This window comes from Pezoporus occidentalis, unplaced genomic scaffold, assembly GCF_034315485.1.
Source record: "Pezoporus occidentalis ecotype Australia unplaced genomic scaffold, CSIRO_AGI_Poc_V1 ctg45, whole genome shotgun sequence".
Taxonomy (NCBI): Eukaryota; Metazoa; Chordata; class Aves; order Psittaciformes; family Psittacidae; genus Pezoporus; species Pezoporus occidentalis.
In genome coordinates this window covers 123,675-141,377 of record NW_026915780.1, presented here as the reverse complement: position 1 = coordinate 141,377, position 17,703 = coordinate 123,675, and the positions used below count along the sequence as shown (strand labels likewise).

The window sequence follows — 17,703 nt, the reverse complement described above, 5'->3', positions numbered from 1 at the left end:
CTGTTCTCTCAAAACCCATTCTGAACTTTCATTGCATTATTTCTATCTGTACAGATATTTCTATCTGTAATATCTGTGGATATTACAGACTGGGTAGGTGAGAGCTCCTACAGGAGTCAGATATTTTGTTGTACCTTTCTACCAATTATTAGTCAATGATGAAGATGACAGTGTGACTTCTAAGTAACATCGGGTCCTGATTCAGTGACCATGTTTGAAATAGTTCTTCCTTTATTAAATTGTATGACAATATCATGCTTATGGCTACACGTAATTTAGCTGCTACCTCACTGTCAGGATTAACAAAATGAGTACAGATAGCCATCTATGTACCTCAGGGGCAGCACACTTCATACTTACTTGTATTCTGTAAGCTACTTCAAGATTTACAGGTCCAGATGAATTCTGAGGACTAGGCAGAACTACAAATATTTTTGGAAATCCATTCTTTCCTTCCAGCAGAAACTCATAGTTAATTCTCTGACAGTGCAGGGACAAGGAATTAATAAGTACCTGTCACATCGGTAGAACAGACTGTTCTGGCTGCTCCAAGAACTCAGAGAACTTCAGCAGACAACCTCATCAATACCAGAACTAGGGCAGGATACTAAACTATGTTTGGAGACAGTTGACTAGCTCCATGAACGGCACAGTGAGTCCTGTTGAAAGTCACAAAAGATGCGTATCTCCCTGAAGTGGCCTCCATTTCAGCTGTGAGCTGGTTTCCTGTGTATGCTTTTACGGTGGAACAGCTTGTTGTACCCCCTGTGTGACCATGTGTAGCTTGGTTAATATACCCAAAACAGCAGCTCCTAACTTGCCTTGCTGTATTGTGGACACCCTTTACGTGAAAACAGGTGCCAGCAGTGGAACTGGCTTTGGTCCTTGTGGTGCAAACTGTTGTTTAAGTAGTTGAAAGTAAGTGGAAGGAGGTGATCCTGTCCCTCTACTCTGCTCTCGTGAGACCCCATTTGGAGCACTGTGTACAGTTCTGGTGTCCTCTACATAAGAACGACATGGAGCTGTTGGAGCAACTCCAGAGGAGGCCACGAGGATGATCAGGGGCTGGAGCACCTCCTGTATGAAGACAGGCTGAGGAAGTTGGGGCTGTTCAGCCTGGAGAAGAGAAGGCTGCGTGGAGACCTCAGAGCAGCCTTGCAGTGTCTGAAGAGGGGCTGTAGGGACGCTGGGGAGGGACTCTTCATTAAGGACTGTAGAGAGGACAAGGGGTAATATTTTACATACCAGCAACACTGTTAGCATATCATATGGCAGGTTTGTGAAAATGGGATCAAAAATGATTTCCCATACCCCAACCCTCTGGACACCTGTGATTTGTTGTTTCCTTTCTTCTCATACTTCAATGAAGACTTCTGTGACTACTGCTTTTGAAAATGGTACCTACTAGGTTTGCAAGAGACCACCCACATCCTGCTCTCTCTGGAACAGAAATACTTTATCTACTCATTACCTAAGTAATGACTCGGGACTTTCAGTCTGGTAAACATTTCAGGGCACATAAACATGCCTTCAGGTTTAACTTGACCACATTCTGAAAATCCATGCTAGTAACTGTTATTATATCTACATAAAGACACTTCAGTTGGAGGCATGAATTAATACCTGAGAGGTGCTTTAAAATGCTCTTCCTTGTGTTTTTACAGCCATTGAGCTGGTCTTTCATTTACAACATATAGGGATTTGTATTCATATTAGTGGTTGGCTCCCCTCTGACATTCTATTCCTGGATAGCTTTCAGGTCAGACAGGGTGCCAAAGCAGAGGTCAGAAGGCTTTAGCAGGTTGTAACATCATTAAATTAGTGTTCAAACTCAGATGAATGGCCTTAAATAGTCATGGGAATGTATCTTTACAACAATCTCAAATCTGCTCTGATTTCCCTGCCTACAAATACCCACAGCCATCAGCTGCTAAGTGCTGGCATCTGCTCTACCACATCCCTTTGTAAAGTGGGCTGAAAGACTTACTGAGAGGACAGCTACCCTAACTGTGGAGAGAGGAGCAGGTGCAAGGATAAATCCTGCAATTATGGCTTATGGCAGTTGAATTTTAGAGCAGCTACACTCGGGACTAATGACAGAGCTTCTCTTTTGGGATTTTTTTCTTTTTTGTTTGATCATTTTGTAGCAAACTTGCTGCAGTTCTTCCCTGCAGCCCATTCTGAACTATACACTTCCCTTGGACACCTACCTCCTAGTCAAATTATGTTCTTGTCCTAGAATATTATCAATAAATTCACCATGATTTTTTTCTTCTCACATTTTTTAGATTACATACATTTTAGCTGACCAATTCTTTTCATGCTCAAATATATTACAAAATGTCATTTCTGTTATAAAAGCTAATTGATAATGTGATTTGTTATGTTGCTGAGACATAATTCAGAAAGTTATTTTAAAGCCATTGATACATGGAATAGCACTAACTCTTTAATATTTCTTGCATGAATGGATACAGTACAAGGGAACGACGTGGTGCCATGTAGATGAAATATTTTCAGAAGCTTTTATTCTTGTTGTTTGGGCTCGTGCCAATGTCTTTCTAGGAGAGAGCTCATATGTCCTAAGCTCTATCTACTGTAATTTATTCCTTGGTCATTAGTGGGATTTCTTTCCTCCAAGTTGCTGAACAATATATAATACTTTGAAAATTAGGAGCTCACAGTCAAATAACTGGAGAACATTCTCTAAAGTACTCCTCCAAAAAGTAGAAAAATATTTTTTATTTAGTAATCTTTTTATTGTTATATTGATTAACATAATAAAAAGAATTTCTTACTCTCATGAGACCTGGCTGGAGTACTGCATCCAGTTCAGAGGCCCTAGTACAAGAAACACATGGACCTGCTAGAACAGGTCCAACTCAAACCGTTCTGTGATTCTATTTACACAATATTAAGACTAGGATTTTCCTTTTTGAATTTGCTATTTGTATGTACTTAATGAAGGGTTTAAAATACTCATGTCAGTATTTCATCACTATTATTCCCATTGCAGTTATTAGGGAGTATTCTTTCTCTACAAAATCTTCTATGAATCAAAAGTCTTAATTCCATTTTTGTATCTGTAGCCACTACGAGATAAACGTACCCCTCTTTGCTCCTTCTGTGCTGCACACAGATTTCTTTTGCTTTTATTGTCACCATCTATTGCTTCACTCTGTGGGGAGAAAGCTTGCTATTGTTAGTCCAGAGAATCTGCTGTAAGAGCACCTCACATCTTTGGGGTTTTGGGTATTTTTTGGAGGGGGGGGGGGGGGAGAATTTTTTTTTTAATTTGATTTTGGTTTGATTTCAAGCCTGGACACAGCCTGTTTGAGACCTGGCATGTTTTTCGTTCCATGAGCACAGAAGACATTTGAGAAACTATCTATTTTTCTCTCTCTCCTAATTCTAGACCTCACATGAGTGGGTGCTGCCTTATAATTCTCAACTGATGGCCAAATGACTCAACAATAAATGGAAACATTTCAATTTGGTCTATGAATATGCTCTGAACTATCCGTTTATCTGTCATGTCCCATTTCTTGGAACAGAGTTGTTACACCTTAAAATTCTTAAGTGGGAACTATTACATTTCTGCAAAAACTTCTAAATTGTGGAAAATGTGTGTATCACAAAGATGCTTTTTAAATACAGAGACTCATTAGGCATATTACAGTGCATTTATCATTAACTAAGTGGGGTCTTTTTATGTTTCCTAATTAAAACTCATGTTTTGCTCACAGAGGAGTCCTACAGCCTAAACTTTCAATCACAATCTGAGGAATATCAGGAAAAAAAGCTTTTAGTTCTTTATTCAAATCAGGTTCTGAAACACAATTTTTCTGCAGCATTCCTTCTCAATCTTCCTTTGTTCAGTTCCTTCATAATTACTGTCTTTAACAGATAAACATACTGAACTCTAAAACTACATCACCTGAGCTGCTGCATCCTTTCTCTGTCTAAGCACCAGGTTCTCCTTTATTAAATTGTCATTGTAAATTTAAAAGAAATATAAAATGTATTAATTCTTCCATGCTCCTCTTTTTTTTTGAAATCATTCCAAATTCTACTACATATCTTTTCCTGAAGTGACTCTTTACATTTGTATGATCATGCCACTGCTCACTGCTACAGACATGTAATGGAAAAGAAGATACTATTTCTGGTACTAATTCCTGAAGGAATGAACTAGATGCTTTCTTATGTCACTGAATCCATATCCACTGTCACCTAAAGTATAGTTTATCATCTACTCGTGCAGTCCTACTGCTATTAATGATTTTACTGAGTGGTATTTAGCACAGTAATATAGAGAATACTCTCCTAACACCCCAGGCAATATGGTTATGACCACACTTCATGGCTGTAAGTCAATTATTTTTTTACTGCCTCAGAAATGCCAATCAGACATATGTAATTATGCATGCCAGCCACTTTTATTATACCTACCCAGTATACATTGCCTATTTGCAGGTATTCTACCACAGTTTCTCTGATTAGTATTTCCAGTATCTTAGTTGCAACAAGTAAAGCTTGCAGGTCTGAAGTTTCCTGGATAAGGCCATAACTCTTTATCAATGCTTTCTCATCAAGTAGTGCTGTCAGACTGTAAAGAAATTTTTAGTCATACTCATTCATCTTTCTGACAGAGGTTGTTGCAATGTAGTTAGGGCTAAAGGATCTAATACAAATGGGAACATTTTTGGAAAAAAACACTTTTGTAGATTAAGTAAGTTATTTCCATCAGTTTCAGAAATAAAACTACAGTAGCAAACTACTGAATAAGCCCACTGTACCTGGGTATCAATGGTTTTTCTAACCTCTACAATCTTGCAGTTTTTATCCTGGATTGTTCTCATTATACAACACTATCATTTCTAAAGCACAAACACTTTTCTGACTTGACTATTTTTGAAATCTCTTATTGCAAGAAGATGGAAGTTAGTACAAATTAGTGAAAACTGTCACATAGCAAGGCAGACAAGGCTTCAGGATTCCTCTTGAATACGCTGGTTTTTAAAGCCTTTTACATTACAGAAAAGAGACAACACTAGAAAGATGTCATTCCAGGTAAGAAAAGCAATGAACATCAAGGAAATACAGTTTCACAGCAATCAATGTGTTGGAGAATAATGTGGAAATTAATCTAGGAAATAATTAAAACAATATAGTGGACATTTGCAATACCAAACAAGTGTGGACATTTGCTTCATTCAAGCGAAGTTGCTTCTTCAAACTCAGAAATCCTTGAGCTTCCCAAATACCATGCCTGCGAATTTAAAAAAGCAGCTGTGTAACAGTGATGTAGTGAAAAGGTACCTGGGAAGATCTAAACAGAAACAAACAAATAAATGTGAGAATGTGGGGAAAGGGACTCATGCCAATACCTGGTGAAACATGACAAGTTCCAGACTTGAAAATATCTTACACTTAATCCTTAATTTTCAGGCTGGATAACTTAAGTACAGCCTAGGATCCCTTCTTTACTTAATTTGTATTGCTACTGAATGCCCAGATACATGCCATAAAAAAATATGTATCCCCTATGTCTAAATAAAGAAGAAAATGACATCTAAAGGGAATAAAAATAATGCATGCTATAGAACACAGTTTGACAGAGCAGTATATAAGGTTATCTAATTAAATTGTAAGAGCACAGGGGAATGAAGCACAAAATTCTTATTCTACTGTGTGAATAAAAGAAAGTATTTTGCATGTCATGATTTTGTAATTATGATCTATATAGGCCTATAAATCTTACCAGGTTTTAATTAACTATAGCACAGCAGGTAGCCAAGAACAGTGTCTTTTCAGTGCCATTTTAATGATCTATCAGGCACACAAAAAAAGTGTATCACAGGAAACAGACATCACCATTTTATTGGGGGGGGGGGAAAGAGGAGACTCTTAAAATGGTTTTCACTGCAATAGTGATCATAGCTTCGTATTTTCCACAAATGCTAAATTATTTTATTTCTATTTCTACTGTTACCATTACAAATACAGCTTTAAAGTACGTATTTGAAAAGTGCATTGTTAATTAACAGAGCAGGTTACAAAATCTATACAAATAATAACCTTATCTGGGATTTTGGAATAAGTTAATATAGCTTCATATGTTATTCAGGAAAACTATAGGAAAATAAAGAAGGTGAAACTTATTGAACATTTTTGTTTTCTAATTAACCTGCAACTACTGCTACGTAAGAAGTTAAAAATCGATTCAAGTCAAATGATGTTAGTTGGTACATTTTTAAGCTATGCTCCTGTTAAATCTTCCATGTAAGAACAAAATACATCAAGGAAAAGTTTTTGCAAATGGAAGTACTGACAACAATACATTCCTATTCCATTCATGCATCAATGCCCAAAAATACCTGCCTAATTTCCTTTAAAATGTGTTGGTACTCACCAAATTCTCCTAGGAATTCATTGAGTTCAGAGTACTAACTGAAATCTCTAAATTCTATGTATTTTATATTTTTCTGACACTTTTTCTAATATCGAACTGTTTACATCCAAAATTTAAATCAGTCTATCAGCAACATGTACATTTTTTTTAAGGTCACCTCTCCTTAGGCCATATAGAATAAAGCATCTACTACATCTTTAAATGCCAAGTTTGCCCTGTGCACAGTGTAGTGGCATTCCCAGTAAGAAAAGTCTGACACAAATTACATAATAATTATATTGGGTAAACCATATAGCACACAATTGAAAAAGGATGGATGAGTTGCAGGAAGACTTGAGGAAGTGGTCTGTTCTTCTTCTTTGTGTCTAGGAGAGCTGTGAGAATCCACTTCCACTATAAAAATATTTTAAAAAACATTATTTCTGAACACAACTGCAGCGATTTATCACATCTTCTCTTTCATTAACATTTGCGGCTCTCTTACATTTTTTTATAATATTAATAACTGCCAGTATATCCAACAAGCATTTTCTGAAAAAAATAACCCCAAACCATAAAACTAGGCAACATTTCTGACTTGAGCTCTCTCCCTCTTCAATTCTATGGCAGTGTAAGTTATAACCAAAATTTATTGCATTTACCCTTAAGAGGTAAGTCCCATACAATGAAAAATAGCTACATAATTTTATAAACAGTATATTACAAGTTGATTTATTCAAAAATCCTTCTCCCCTCTCCAACAGGATGCCAGGTGGAATTTCATATATATAGTGTGCCCTTTGCAATGCAGACTGCCTAGTCACGGCAGGTTCAACTGATCTTTTTGCAGTCTATAATCCATACCATTTATATTCTTCATGTCATGCTCCTGAGGTAACTTTTCAGTCACACTACTTCATTTTATAACATTTTAGTGGAGTGTAAATTTTAGCTTTTGGTCAGCTATGACAAAGTCTCCTTCCAAATTTTATATATGTAAATACAGAGACTCCAATTATAATATTGTGTCAGTGGTCTTCCCAGCCACAATTCCTGTAAGATGTGTCAGGAAAGATTGTCACAGCTCATCTGAAAGATTTCACCTATATCACTGAACTACCCATAGGTCTAGTTAACATGCACAGGCAGTCTTCTCTACTAAGCCTGTTAATTCTTACTTTCAACAGAATCTCTGTCTCTGTTAATCTTCCTCTTTTGAAGGCTATGGACTGTCTGCCCAGTTGTTCTAGCAATGCTCAACAAATCTGGAAAAAAAAAATTGATAGTTTCTGTGAGTTTCCAATTAATGTTTTGAAGACAAGAAAATACAAACCATAGAGCCTGGTGTCTCCACATTTAAAACTTAACTAAATCCCTAAAGTTATCCTGTTTCATTATCTATCTCTGAAGATATAAGTTATCTGTAGCTTTTGTTTTCCCCATAGTTTATGTAACTCCAGGGTACAAAGTCCTAGGGCACTGCTTCTCACCATAGAAATCCTATTCTTACCATATGACCGCAAATAAATTCCCCTCTAAAACTATTCAAGTAGGTTACTGTTCTGTTTGAAACATCAACCTGTCAAGAACATGGTGGCTCCTGCATGCAGATTACCTCCTACAGAAACTCCAGACAAAATCTGGTGAGGAGCAAAGGAAGAGGAGAGATAGGAGATGAGTAGATACACATGCTCCATGACTGCATGCATACAAATGTCGGAAATAACATACCTGCAAATGAAGCCAAATACAAATACTTACTCTCAGACAGTATCTCTAGCCTTTCCGCATTCTCTTGCAAGGTAGTGTACCACTGGTTGGCTATTATAGAACGAACACCAGTAAGGCTTAGAAGCATGGCTGACTCTGTTGGTCTCTCTATCGCAATACATAGACAACTGAAGAAAAAAAGTCTGAGATCACTAAACTAAAAACAGAAGTAATATATCAACAAATACAACTAAATGTACAATGCTTTTTAATAGAAGGGGAAAGGGCATGATGGACTGCATTTTCTTGTATGCTGAGCATAAAGTCTTTTCTAGTATTCATACAACACGTTAAATTTAATACAAAAATTTAGGTAACTTCCACCTATATCTTTTCATGATGCAGTTTCACCATGTGATTGTCCCTGTCATGTTACTGTTCTGGACTAGTTGAAGGAATTGTATTTTGTTTTGGTCTAGGAAATGGCTGTTTGGGGAAGGTAGAAAAGTAAAAAGTATTATTAAAAAGTATTAAAAAGGAAAACACCTGGAGGTTGTTTAAAAACTTGGAGACCTGCATAATTACATTTGTAGATGTGTGTATAATGTATTTTGCACAAAAATAATTTTAACTCACACATTGTTGCATTGATTAAACAGTATTTTTAGAGAGGTGAACTCTTCCCTGAGGTGTAGATATAAGCGCTTCTCCTTGGAGGAGTAAATGAAAATTTTTGCAACTTACAATTTTAAATTTCCTTTGCAATAAAAATAATCTGCCTTCTTGTGAGCTTTAAAGAAATAAACTTTATTCTACCTTTTGTGGATATCAGAGTTTGTAATTCTTTGATGACTTTGCTTGGATCGCACCAAATCTAGAAGTATCATCAAATGGCATTCTGGAAAAAACAGTATGTTATAGCACTGGTATTTGCACTAATAATCATAGAATCATAGAATAATAAGGGTTGGAAAGGACCTTAAGATCATCCAGTTCCAACCCCCCTGCCGTGGGCAGGGACACCTTATGCTAAATCATATCACCCAAGGCCTCGTCCACCCTGGTCTTGAACACTGCCAGGGATGGAGCATTCACAACCTGCCTGGGCAACCCATTCCAGTGCCTCACCACCCTCACAGGAAAGAATTTCCTCCTTATACCCAATCTAAACTTCCCCTGTTTCAGTTTTAACCCGTTACCCCTTGTCCTGTCACTACAGTCCCTGATGAAGAGTCCCTCCCCAGCATCCCTATAGCCCCCTTCAGATACTGCAAGGCTGCTATGAGATCTCCACGCAGCCTTCTCTTCTCCAGGCTGAACAGCCCCAACTTTCTCAGCCTGTCTTCATACAGGAGCTGCTCCAGTCCCTGATCATCCTCGTGGCCTCCACTGGACTTGTTCCAACAGTTGCATGTCCTTCCTATGTTGAGGACACCAGAACTGCACACAGTGCTCCAGGTGAGGTCTCACGAGAGCAGAGTAGAGGGGCAGGATCACCTCCTTCCACCTGCTGGTCACGCTCCTTTTGATGCAGCCCAGGATACGGTTGCTTTCTGGGCTGCAAGTGCACACTGAAGCCGGCCCATGTTCATTTTCTCATCAACCAACACCCCCAAGTCCTTCTCTGCAGGGCTGCTCTGAATCTCTTCTCATTATGCTCAACATAATAAATATAAGTAAATCAGACCTTTCATAAGTTAACAACTTTCTTAGACACAGCCTAAGCAATATAAAATTTATATATTTCAGCCAAAATTGTCAATTATTACATAAAATAACACTAATAAAGTAATCCTAATATTACTTGAGGTAGCTTTGATACACTATTCCACATTATTCTGCAGATTGTTTTCCTATGCCACCTTAGTACAATTAATAATGAAGTCCTTATTACAGGCTAATGTCCTATATAACTGAACCCTGTAGTTATAAAATCTTGTTAGAGGTTATAGTATGGAGGTATGGAAATGTTATCCATCGTACCTCCTTTATGGAAGTTAGGACCAAGTAACACCTCAAGCATTCCTTATTTTCCTTAAAAGCCTCCAGTGAAATAACTTAGAATACTCTTAGAATTAAAAGCTTTCCCAAGAAGTTTGATTTGCTGCAGCTTAGACCTGTTACTTAATTCTCCTAACCTAAGCAGATGAGAAGCAAATTACCTTTCTGCTTGGAAAGCCTTTTACCTACTTGAGAACTATTATCATGTCTCCCCTCAATATGTTAATCTTTCTTCCTAAGTATGTTTTGTATGTATATATACATATGACCGCACACACATATTTATTAATAAAATGATGCATGCTAATCTGTGGTATAGACTTCTGACCACTCTTAAAAGTTTTCCACTGTTAACTTATTCTATTTGGTCAATATTCTTCTCCAGCTGAGAACTTTGCAAAACTAAGTAGAGTGGGGAATCATTTCATATATGTTGCAAATGACACTCCTTTATTAACCCTATACACAGCTTAGGGTTTGGTTTCTTTTTCCCTAGCAACATGATGTTTAATTTGTGATACATCTCTCGACTCTATTCTGTAATTCTGACCCTTAAGCAGCAATCCCCTAATTTATTCATGTTTAACCTATTATTTCTGCTTAAGGGTAACATCTCCCTCCAGCCTTTCCTGAATTACCCCCTGCTAATTATCCCCATAAAACAAGGTTAATTTAGATTCTAATCCTGCATTTCAGGAGCTGCTGAGCCACCTCATTCTCATATCCTGGTTCAGCAATGCTACATTCTATTTCATCATGTAAATGACCAGCAACAATACCTAATAACACTGGGTCCAGGGTATACCCTCAGAAACCTCAGACATGGTTCACTGTTATTAATAAAAGTACTTTTAACATAAAGATTGGCTCTACAATAGATTCAAACTCAGCCTGCAAGACAACAGTAATTTTATCAGCTAACAAGTAAAAGTTGTGTAGGCAGTCAGAAAACAAAACAATCCTTTGAGAACTAAAATAAATTAATTTCAGATTAGTTAATTCTCCATTAAAGGAAGATGCACTGGAGAATCAATCCTGGCATACCTTAAGAGCAGGGCACAGGGTGAGGGTTAACAAGGAGCTCAGGAATGTTCCAAAAGTTGTGAGATCTGTAATTATCTCATCTACAGACACCTGACCTTCAACTTCAGGAGTGACCAATGTATGTAAGAAGACTTATTTCTTATTGATTTCCAGTAAATAAGTATATTTACATATACATGTTTAAATCACTTTGAAACATCAATGCTTTCCGAAGAAGCTTCCTGTTGCTTTGCAGGGCTTCACAATCTGATGTGTATTGTCCTCCTCCATTTTACATCTCAACACAATATAGGAATACAGCAATTCAGCTACCCTGACAAATTCAGCACAACTCCAAAGTTGAGCTTCCTCCAGACGTGTAAGGGGAACAGGAGCAGAAAGGAAGATTGTGAATCAAAAAAAACAGTCCTGAATCTGAGCATTATGCTACAACACCAGAAAGACTAAATAGTTGTGAAGCAGAGAAAACAAAAAACAACCACCCTTCTCAGAGTCTACAACTGCTCCATAATAACACAGCAATCATTCAGCATTAACCCAGTCTTGACAGACAATTCTGCTTTGCCTCGGTGGAGACTGAGGAATTTTGTTGAAGGGGTACTGCAGAGGTTGCTCTTCACAGTAAAAAATACTTCATTGCCAAAAATTAAATTTCACAGAAAAGGAGAAGAGTTACTGGGAAAACCATCAGGTAATGACTCAATTTTTGCCACTTAAATTCTAACATTTGGAAGTGGAGAAGGACTAAACTGACTTGTGCGGGATAACAAGAAAGCTGTGCAACAGAATACAAAATGCAGAGTTTTCTGGATTAAAACCCTGGATCTTGAAAAAAGCCCTTAAATGCCAACATCAATACCATGACCATGATACAGTGTGAAATATACACAACTGGGAACAAAAGGTGGTGCAATTAAGAAATATTTTTAAGTTTGCTTATCTTACCTGGGATATTCATAGCAACCAGTCTGTTGAGTAAAATGTGAGACATGAATCTCTCCATTCCATAGAACAGAAATGCACTGCAGTTTGTCAGCAGCTGCTCCCATTCAGCTTGGCTGAAAGGAAGAAAGAAGAAAGAAAGGAAGCTACTTTTGTGGAACTATTTTACAAGAGTAGTTTTCAGAAATTATCCAGAACAAACACTTCAGTACTATTTACTCCAGAAATGTTAATAAGAAAAGGCAGCATGCAAAGCAAGGAGACAGACAAGACTGCAGAATTCTATGGAAAGTGCCATAACTCATATAGATTATTAGTAACAATTATTTCAATAGAGGCATACTTACTAACATCTCATAGTAAACAAGAGGCACAGTGTATTTTTTGATAAATACTAGACTCTCCTAAAAACCCCCAGTTCTACAGCTTTGAAATAACAGCATTTAGCCTAACATTCAGTGGGAATATTCATGTATGCATCCATCAGGATATGAAAGAAATAGGTTTCGAAAAGAGATGGTACTAATCAGCTTGCTGGCAGCAAACCCCATGCAATTTGATAGCAGGTAACAGTCTTTGTACCTGTTATTAAGAAACACTAGAATGATGTTACTTAAGCAGAGATTTCAAAAGGCTGACTAAACTAGCATTTATAAAGGAAGGTCCAGTTAATGACTGCATTAACACAGGACTCGACCTCCTGAGATCCCTTTTATCAATCAATTGCTATGATAATAGAATCATAGAATAGTTAGGGTTCGAAAGGACCTTAAGATCATGTAGTTCCAACCCCCCTGCCACGGGCAAGGACACCTCACACTAAACCATATCACCCAAGGCTCTGCCCAAGCTGGCCTTGAACACTGACAGGGATGCAGCACCCACCGCTTCTTTGTGCAACCTGTGCCAGTGCCTCATCACCCTCATAGTAAAGAACTTCTTCCTCATATATAACCTGAACTTTCCCTGTTTTAGTTGAAACCAATTCTCCTTGTCCTGTCGCTAGAGTCTCTGACGAAGAGTCCCTCTCCTGGATCCTCGTAGACCCCTTCAGATACTGGAAGGCTGCTATGAGGTCTCCATGCAGCCTTCTCTTCTCCAGGCTGAACAGCCCCAACTCTCTAAGCCTGTCTTCATACAGGAGGTGCTCCAGCCCCTGATCACCCTCGCGGCCTCCTCTGGACTTGTTCCAACAGTTCCATGTCCTTATGTTGAGGACACCAGAACTGCACAGCTGACTCCATGTGTGTGTAGATGCCACAGGTTTTAATACTGGGATTTAAAAACAGTTATGAACAAAGCTAGAAATTACATTTATGCTTACAGATCATATTCATCAAAGACAGCAGCAGCAGAATTTTTGTCAAAATTTGATTATCTACATATATAGCAACTTTGATGCAACCAATCTGGCTTAGTCACTTTGTGGCATGGTTTTTCAGACACCTAAAATATTGAGTCTACAAATCTAAATATACGTTTGAGACAAAGACAATGGTTACCTATGCATTTATCACCTCAGGAAAAAATGACCTTATTTTATGACTGAAGCTTCTGGGTATAGGCACAATTTAAAAAAAAAGAAACATGGATAAAACATGAAAGCAGATACAATGTTACAAACCTTGGAACGTGTATGCTGCCAATAACTCCTTCCCACTGCTGTGTAAATAGGTCATGGTATTTTTCTAGGATTTCCTTTATTTTTAGGGAAGGACTTAAAGCTTCTGTAACACAGAATTTCATCATTATATGCTTACCATGCTACAAAGGATGCTAATCTTAATTTCAGCAATTTTGAAATGACAATTCAGGGGGTTTTAGGCCATCATCAGATCTTCAGTTTTTTGAAACTTAAGCCTGTCTTGTAATTCCCATTTGAAAGGTATTTTTTATAACTGACAAGGATCATTTGTAGACAGGTAAAAGATTTTAAATGCACAAACAAAAAATCCTAGATACCCTAAGGAAAGCGTAAAGTTTTGAAAACACCAGAACCACTCCACCAGTTCTGCCCCAGGGACTCAGAGAGGACTTAAGTCGACGGAGAAAATAACCAAATGTCCAGTTTGCTAAGCAGTGCTAAGCAGCATTGCGTTGATCAAAAGCTAAGCTTTTTTTGTCAGCATCCTGATGTCATGACTTCATTTTCTGTTACAAAAATTCCTAAATTCCATGAGTAGTTTGTGGGGAAAATATGATTTATTATAGATTACCTGCTTCTCTTCCTTCATTGTAGGGGTCCACGATATCTGATAAACAGTTAAGTGTAAACAACACGATGTAAAGAAAAAGGAAGTTTAATGATACACTTAGCTAATGGTTTGTGAAAGGATACATTTAAAATTATTTGTATCAACAGGCAAGCAATTAGAGGGTAAATCATGATTACCTGGAGCCTACAATTAAAAAGAATACAAATTCTATTACATGTATAAGTCTCAATCAAGTAATGACAATCTTGCATTCTTTGTGTCAAAAAACTAACAAAAAGATGCTCTAAAGTTTTGAAGGTAGGATTAAAAGCAGCACAATACTCAATTGTCAATGGAAATTTAAAACATGAGCTATTCTGCATTATATACAATGCATACACTTACACATCTGTGTGCACATGTATAGATCTATATGCATACATACATATATATTCATAAAAATAAGTGCATATGCTATATAAATATACTATATTGCTGGGGGAAGTATTTTAGTAACATTAAGCAACTTCCTTGGTGAGTTGTTAAATATGTCACATTTACACAAAGTATGATTTTCAAAGGAACAACTCTGTCATTATTGCAAAATCAAGAAAACCCCAAATTCCTATGCAAAGACATGATATTTATTCCAGTTCAGAATAATAAGCTTCCATGTAAGCCACTTGTAGTTCATTAACACTTTTTATAGAAAAGGAAGAGCTACTTCTATTGCGTTTGTTTTAAACATGTGCCAAGTTCACCTTTTTGACATTCTTTTTCTGATGAGCTTTTGGTTTTGTTCCTTTGGATATTCCAACATCTGTTTTGACTTCAGACTCTGTGGAATTGAAAAGAACAGATTTTAATTTTTTTTTTTAAAAGATATGGGCAGTTTTAGAAAATACAACTTTCCTGAAGTACTACTTGTGTTTGTAACAACTGATGTAATAACAGTAACAGATTGAACTAGAAAAATAAGAATTAATTTCACACCACAGCAAGGAAAGGACATTCCCCAAACCCTCTTGCCTAAAAATAATTTTAAAGTGGAAACCAAGTGAGAAATGTGATCCCTTAGACATGCAAATGCTTCATTACATTGCAGAATCGGGACAGAGCTGAACAGTGATTATCAAAGCACTTTCTACGGCTATTGCCATATCTATTAATTGTTGATGTTACTGGAATAACTGAAGTTTCTGAGACACACAGAGATCAAAAGGAAAAAGAAACTTTCATATTTGAATCTGATTTTTTTATTTCTTTAAGGAATGTTTAAAAAGCACAGAAAACTGACTTGTATTTCTCACTGTATCTGTGACTATCACCCAAAGTGCATGTCTTGGCCAGTTATCAATGGAGGGCACTGCAAGTTGGTGGATGTTTGAGAGATGCACTATCACTCATATGGCTAGTGCTTCTCTCCTCACTCAGTGCTATTTGCATAATTGCATAAACAGAGACTTTTCAAGTCTGTTTCCTCTCATTTATCCACTTCTAAAATCACAAGTTTTCACTTTAAAAATGGAAAAACAGAAATGAAAAAAACCCCAACACATGTTCTAAACCTCCTATTTGTAACAGACCTGTACCAGTATATGAGGGTATATTTAGACTAAAAATATTCTAATCACAGATTATTCAGTTTTTTCCCTTTAGAAAGGAAAAGTGAAATGGAAGAACAGAGGATGGATTATACGGAAGGCACTAAATATTACAGATATAAACACAATACAAGAACTTATCCCGAACAGAGTATTTTCATGGTACAGGGTGAGATTTTCTAAACTTAGCCTAATTTTTAGCTTAGGTCCACTAGTTTTAATAATTTCAGTTAAAATGTGTTTTTATCTATGCAGGAGCAAAACGTGCCTTCAAATTTTTAACTTCAGTAATAAAAGCTATCTTTGATTTATAAAAAAAAATGTTTAGTGCCTGGATTTATTACTCACTTTCAGAATAAGTAAGAAATGAGTTTTAAGATGCCATAAGGACAAGATTACCAACTGTCCAACTACCTCACTTAACAAACTGATTTCACTGAAGAGCTCATACAGGGTGCATTTGCAGCAATGAAAGTCCATACACAGCCTGTGAGATATGATTTTGGTCATGCATAGTAGAAGAATCAATGGACTGAAGAAAAAGGAGCTCTTAATGTAATCTTGGCTACAGAGAGAGGAGGCAGCTCAATTAAATGTTTTCATGCTTGATATTTTCAGCAAAGTCTCACACCAATGTTAAAGAAAATTAACAGAAGTCTAAATTCTTACTTTAGTTTTTTCAGTGCAGCTAAAAACAGCTTTAAAGAGTTTAAGACCATACTTGTATAACTGAAACTTTGCAAGCCAATTTATGTTTCACAGAGTTTTACGTAATTCTTTAATATATAGGTGTTATTTTAAATTAGCTAGCACTGCAACTATGATCAGCCTGTACATTACTGAAATAAGTCTACTGTACTATCTATTCCATTTAATATACTGCAAACCTATTGCATGGGGCAGTCTTCCAGTAAAATATACTATACCATTCGTATTATTTAAATAATTTTGTTCACTGCATCAGTATGCTAATGCAAAGCATGTTTAATAGTACCTGACTTAGCCAGATGTACTCGATTGTACAGAATCTGAAGAGAAAAATCTCTGGATACAGAACTTACTCCTTCCTCTTTAAAGATACTCAGAGCTTCCAAAGGCAATTCCATAAATAATGTATCTCCTAGTAATACCACACATAATCCTAAATCCACAGGTGTACCTGAAGAATGTGACAGAACATGACTGAGATTTAGTAGTTCTCAATATGCATATAAATAACTGAAGTTACATGTAAAACTTAATTTCCTCTATCATCATTTTACTGCGGATTAAGCGCATTATGCAAAAACATTTCTTTTGATGCTGTTACTCCAAAGACGTCAAAATTTTATGCATATGCACTTGTGAGCACTGATTATTAGAGGAAAAAATATCATAGAATCATAGAACAGATAGGGCTGGAAAGGGTCTTAAGATCATCTAGTTCCAACCCCTCTGCCATGGGCAGGAACACGTCACACTAAACCATGGCACCCAAGGCTCTGTCCAACCTGGGCCTGAACACCACCAGGGATGGAGCATTCACAGCTACCCTGGGCAACCCATTGTATTAATAACCAACCATCTCAGATTGAAGACCAGGTATATGCAATACATTCAAGAAAATTATGTTTGGAAATGCAAAGTTGCCTTAGCAGTGTTTGGCTAAACAGTATTGCATCGTAAAGGAGCTCTTATCCAATACCAACTCTGCCTTTCCGTAGGAAACTTTTCTGTTACTCACTAAAAAAGGACTGAATATCATTATAAAAACATTTTCCTGTTCTACACAGAAGCAACAAATACACGGAAGACAAGTTAGTCTTTGCAGAAT

At 36.9% G+C, this 17,703-nt stretch overlaps 1 protein-coding gene across 1 annotated transcript in view; it reads right to left on the bottom strand.

Annotated features, from left to right (window-relative positions):
* Window positions 1-6,180: 6,180 nt before the first annotated feature.
* The window catches only part of CFAP46 (cilia and flagella associated protein 46), a 78,048-nt gene continuing 66,525 nt past the window's right edge, over window positions 6,181-17,703 (bottom strand). The window contains exons 47-56 of the mRNA XM_062635103.1: window positions 16,885-17,049; window positions 15,048-15,124; window positions 14,430-14,490; window positions 14,308-14,343; window positions 13,716-13,818; window positions 12,095-12,207; window positions 8,921-9,002; window positions 8,156-8,292; window positions 7,573-7,659; window positions 6,181-6,808 (exon numbers count right to left, since the gene is read on the bottom strand). Coding sequence (XP_062491087.1) covers window positions 6,678-6,808; window positions 7,573-7,659; window positions 8,156-8,292; window positions 8,921-9,002; window positions 12,095-12,207; window positions 13,716-13,818; window positions 14,308-14,343; window positions 14,430-14,490; window positions 15,048-15,124; window positions 16,885-17,049 — 992 coding nt within the window. The 3' untranslated portion in view covers window positions 6,181-6,677. The remainder of the gene's footprint in view (window positions 6,809-7,572; window positions 7,660-8,155; window positions 8,293-8,920; window positions 9,003-12,094; window positions 12,208-13,715; window positions 13,819-14,307; window positions 14,344-14,429; window positions 14,491-15,047; window positions 15,125-16,884; window positions 17,050-17,703) is intronic.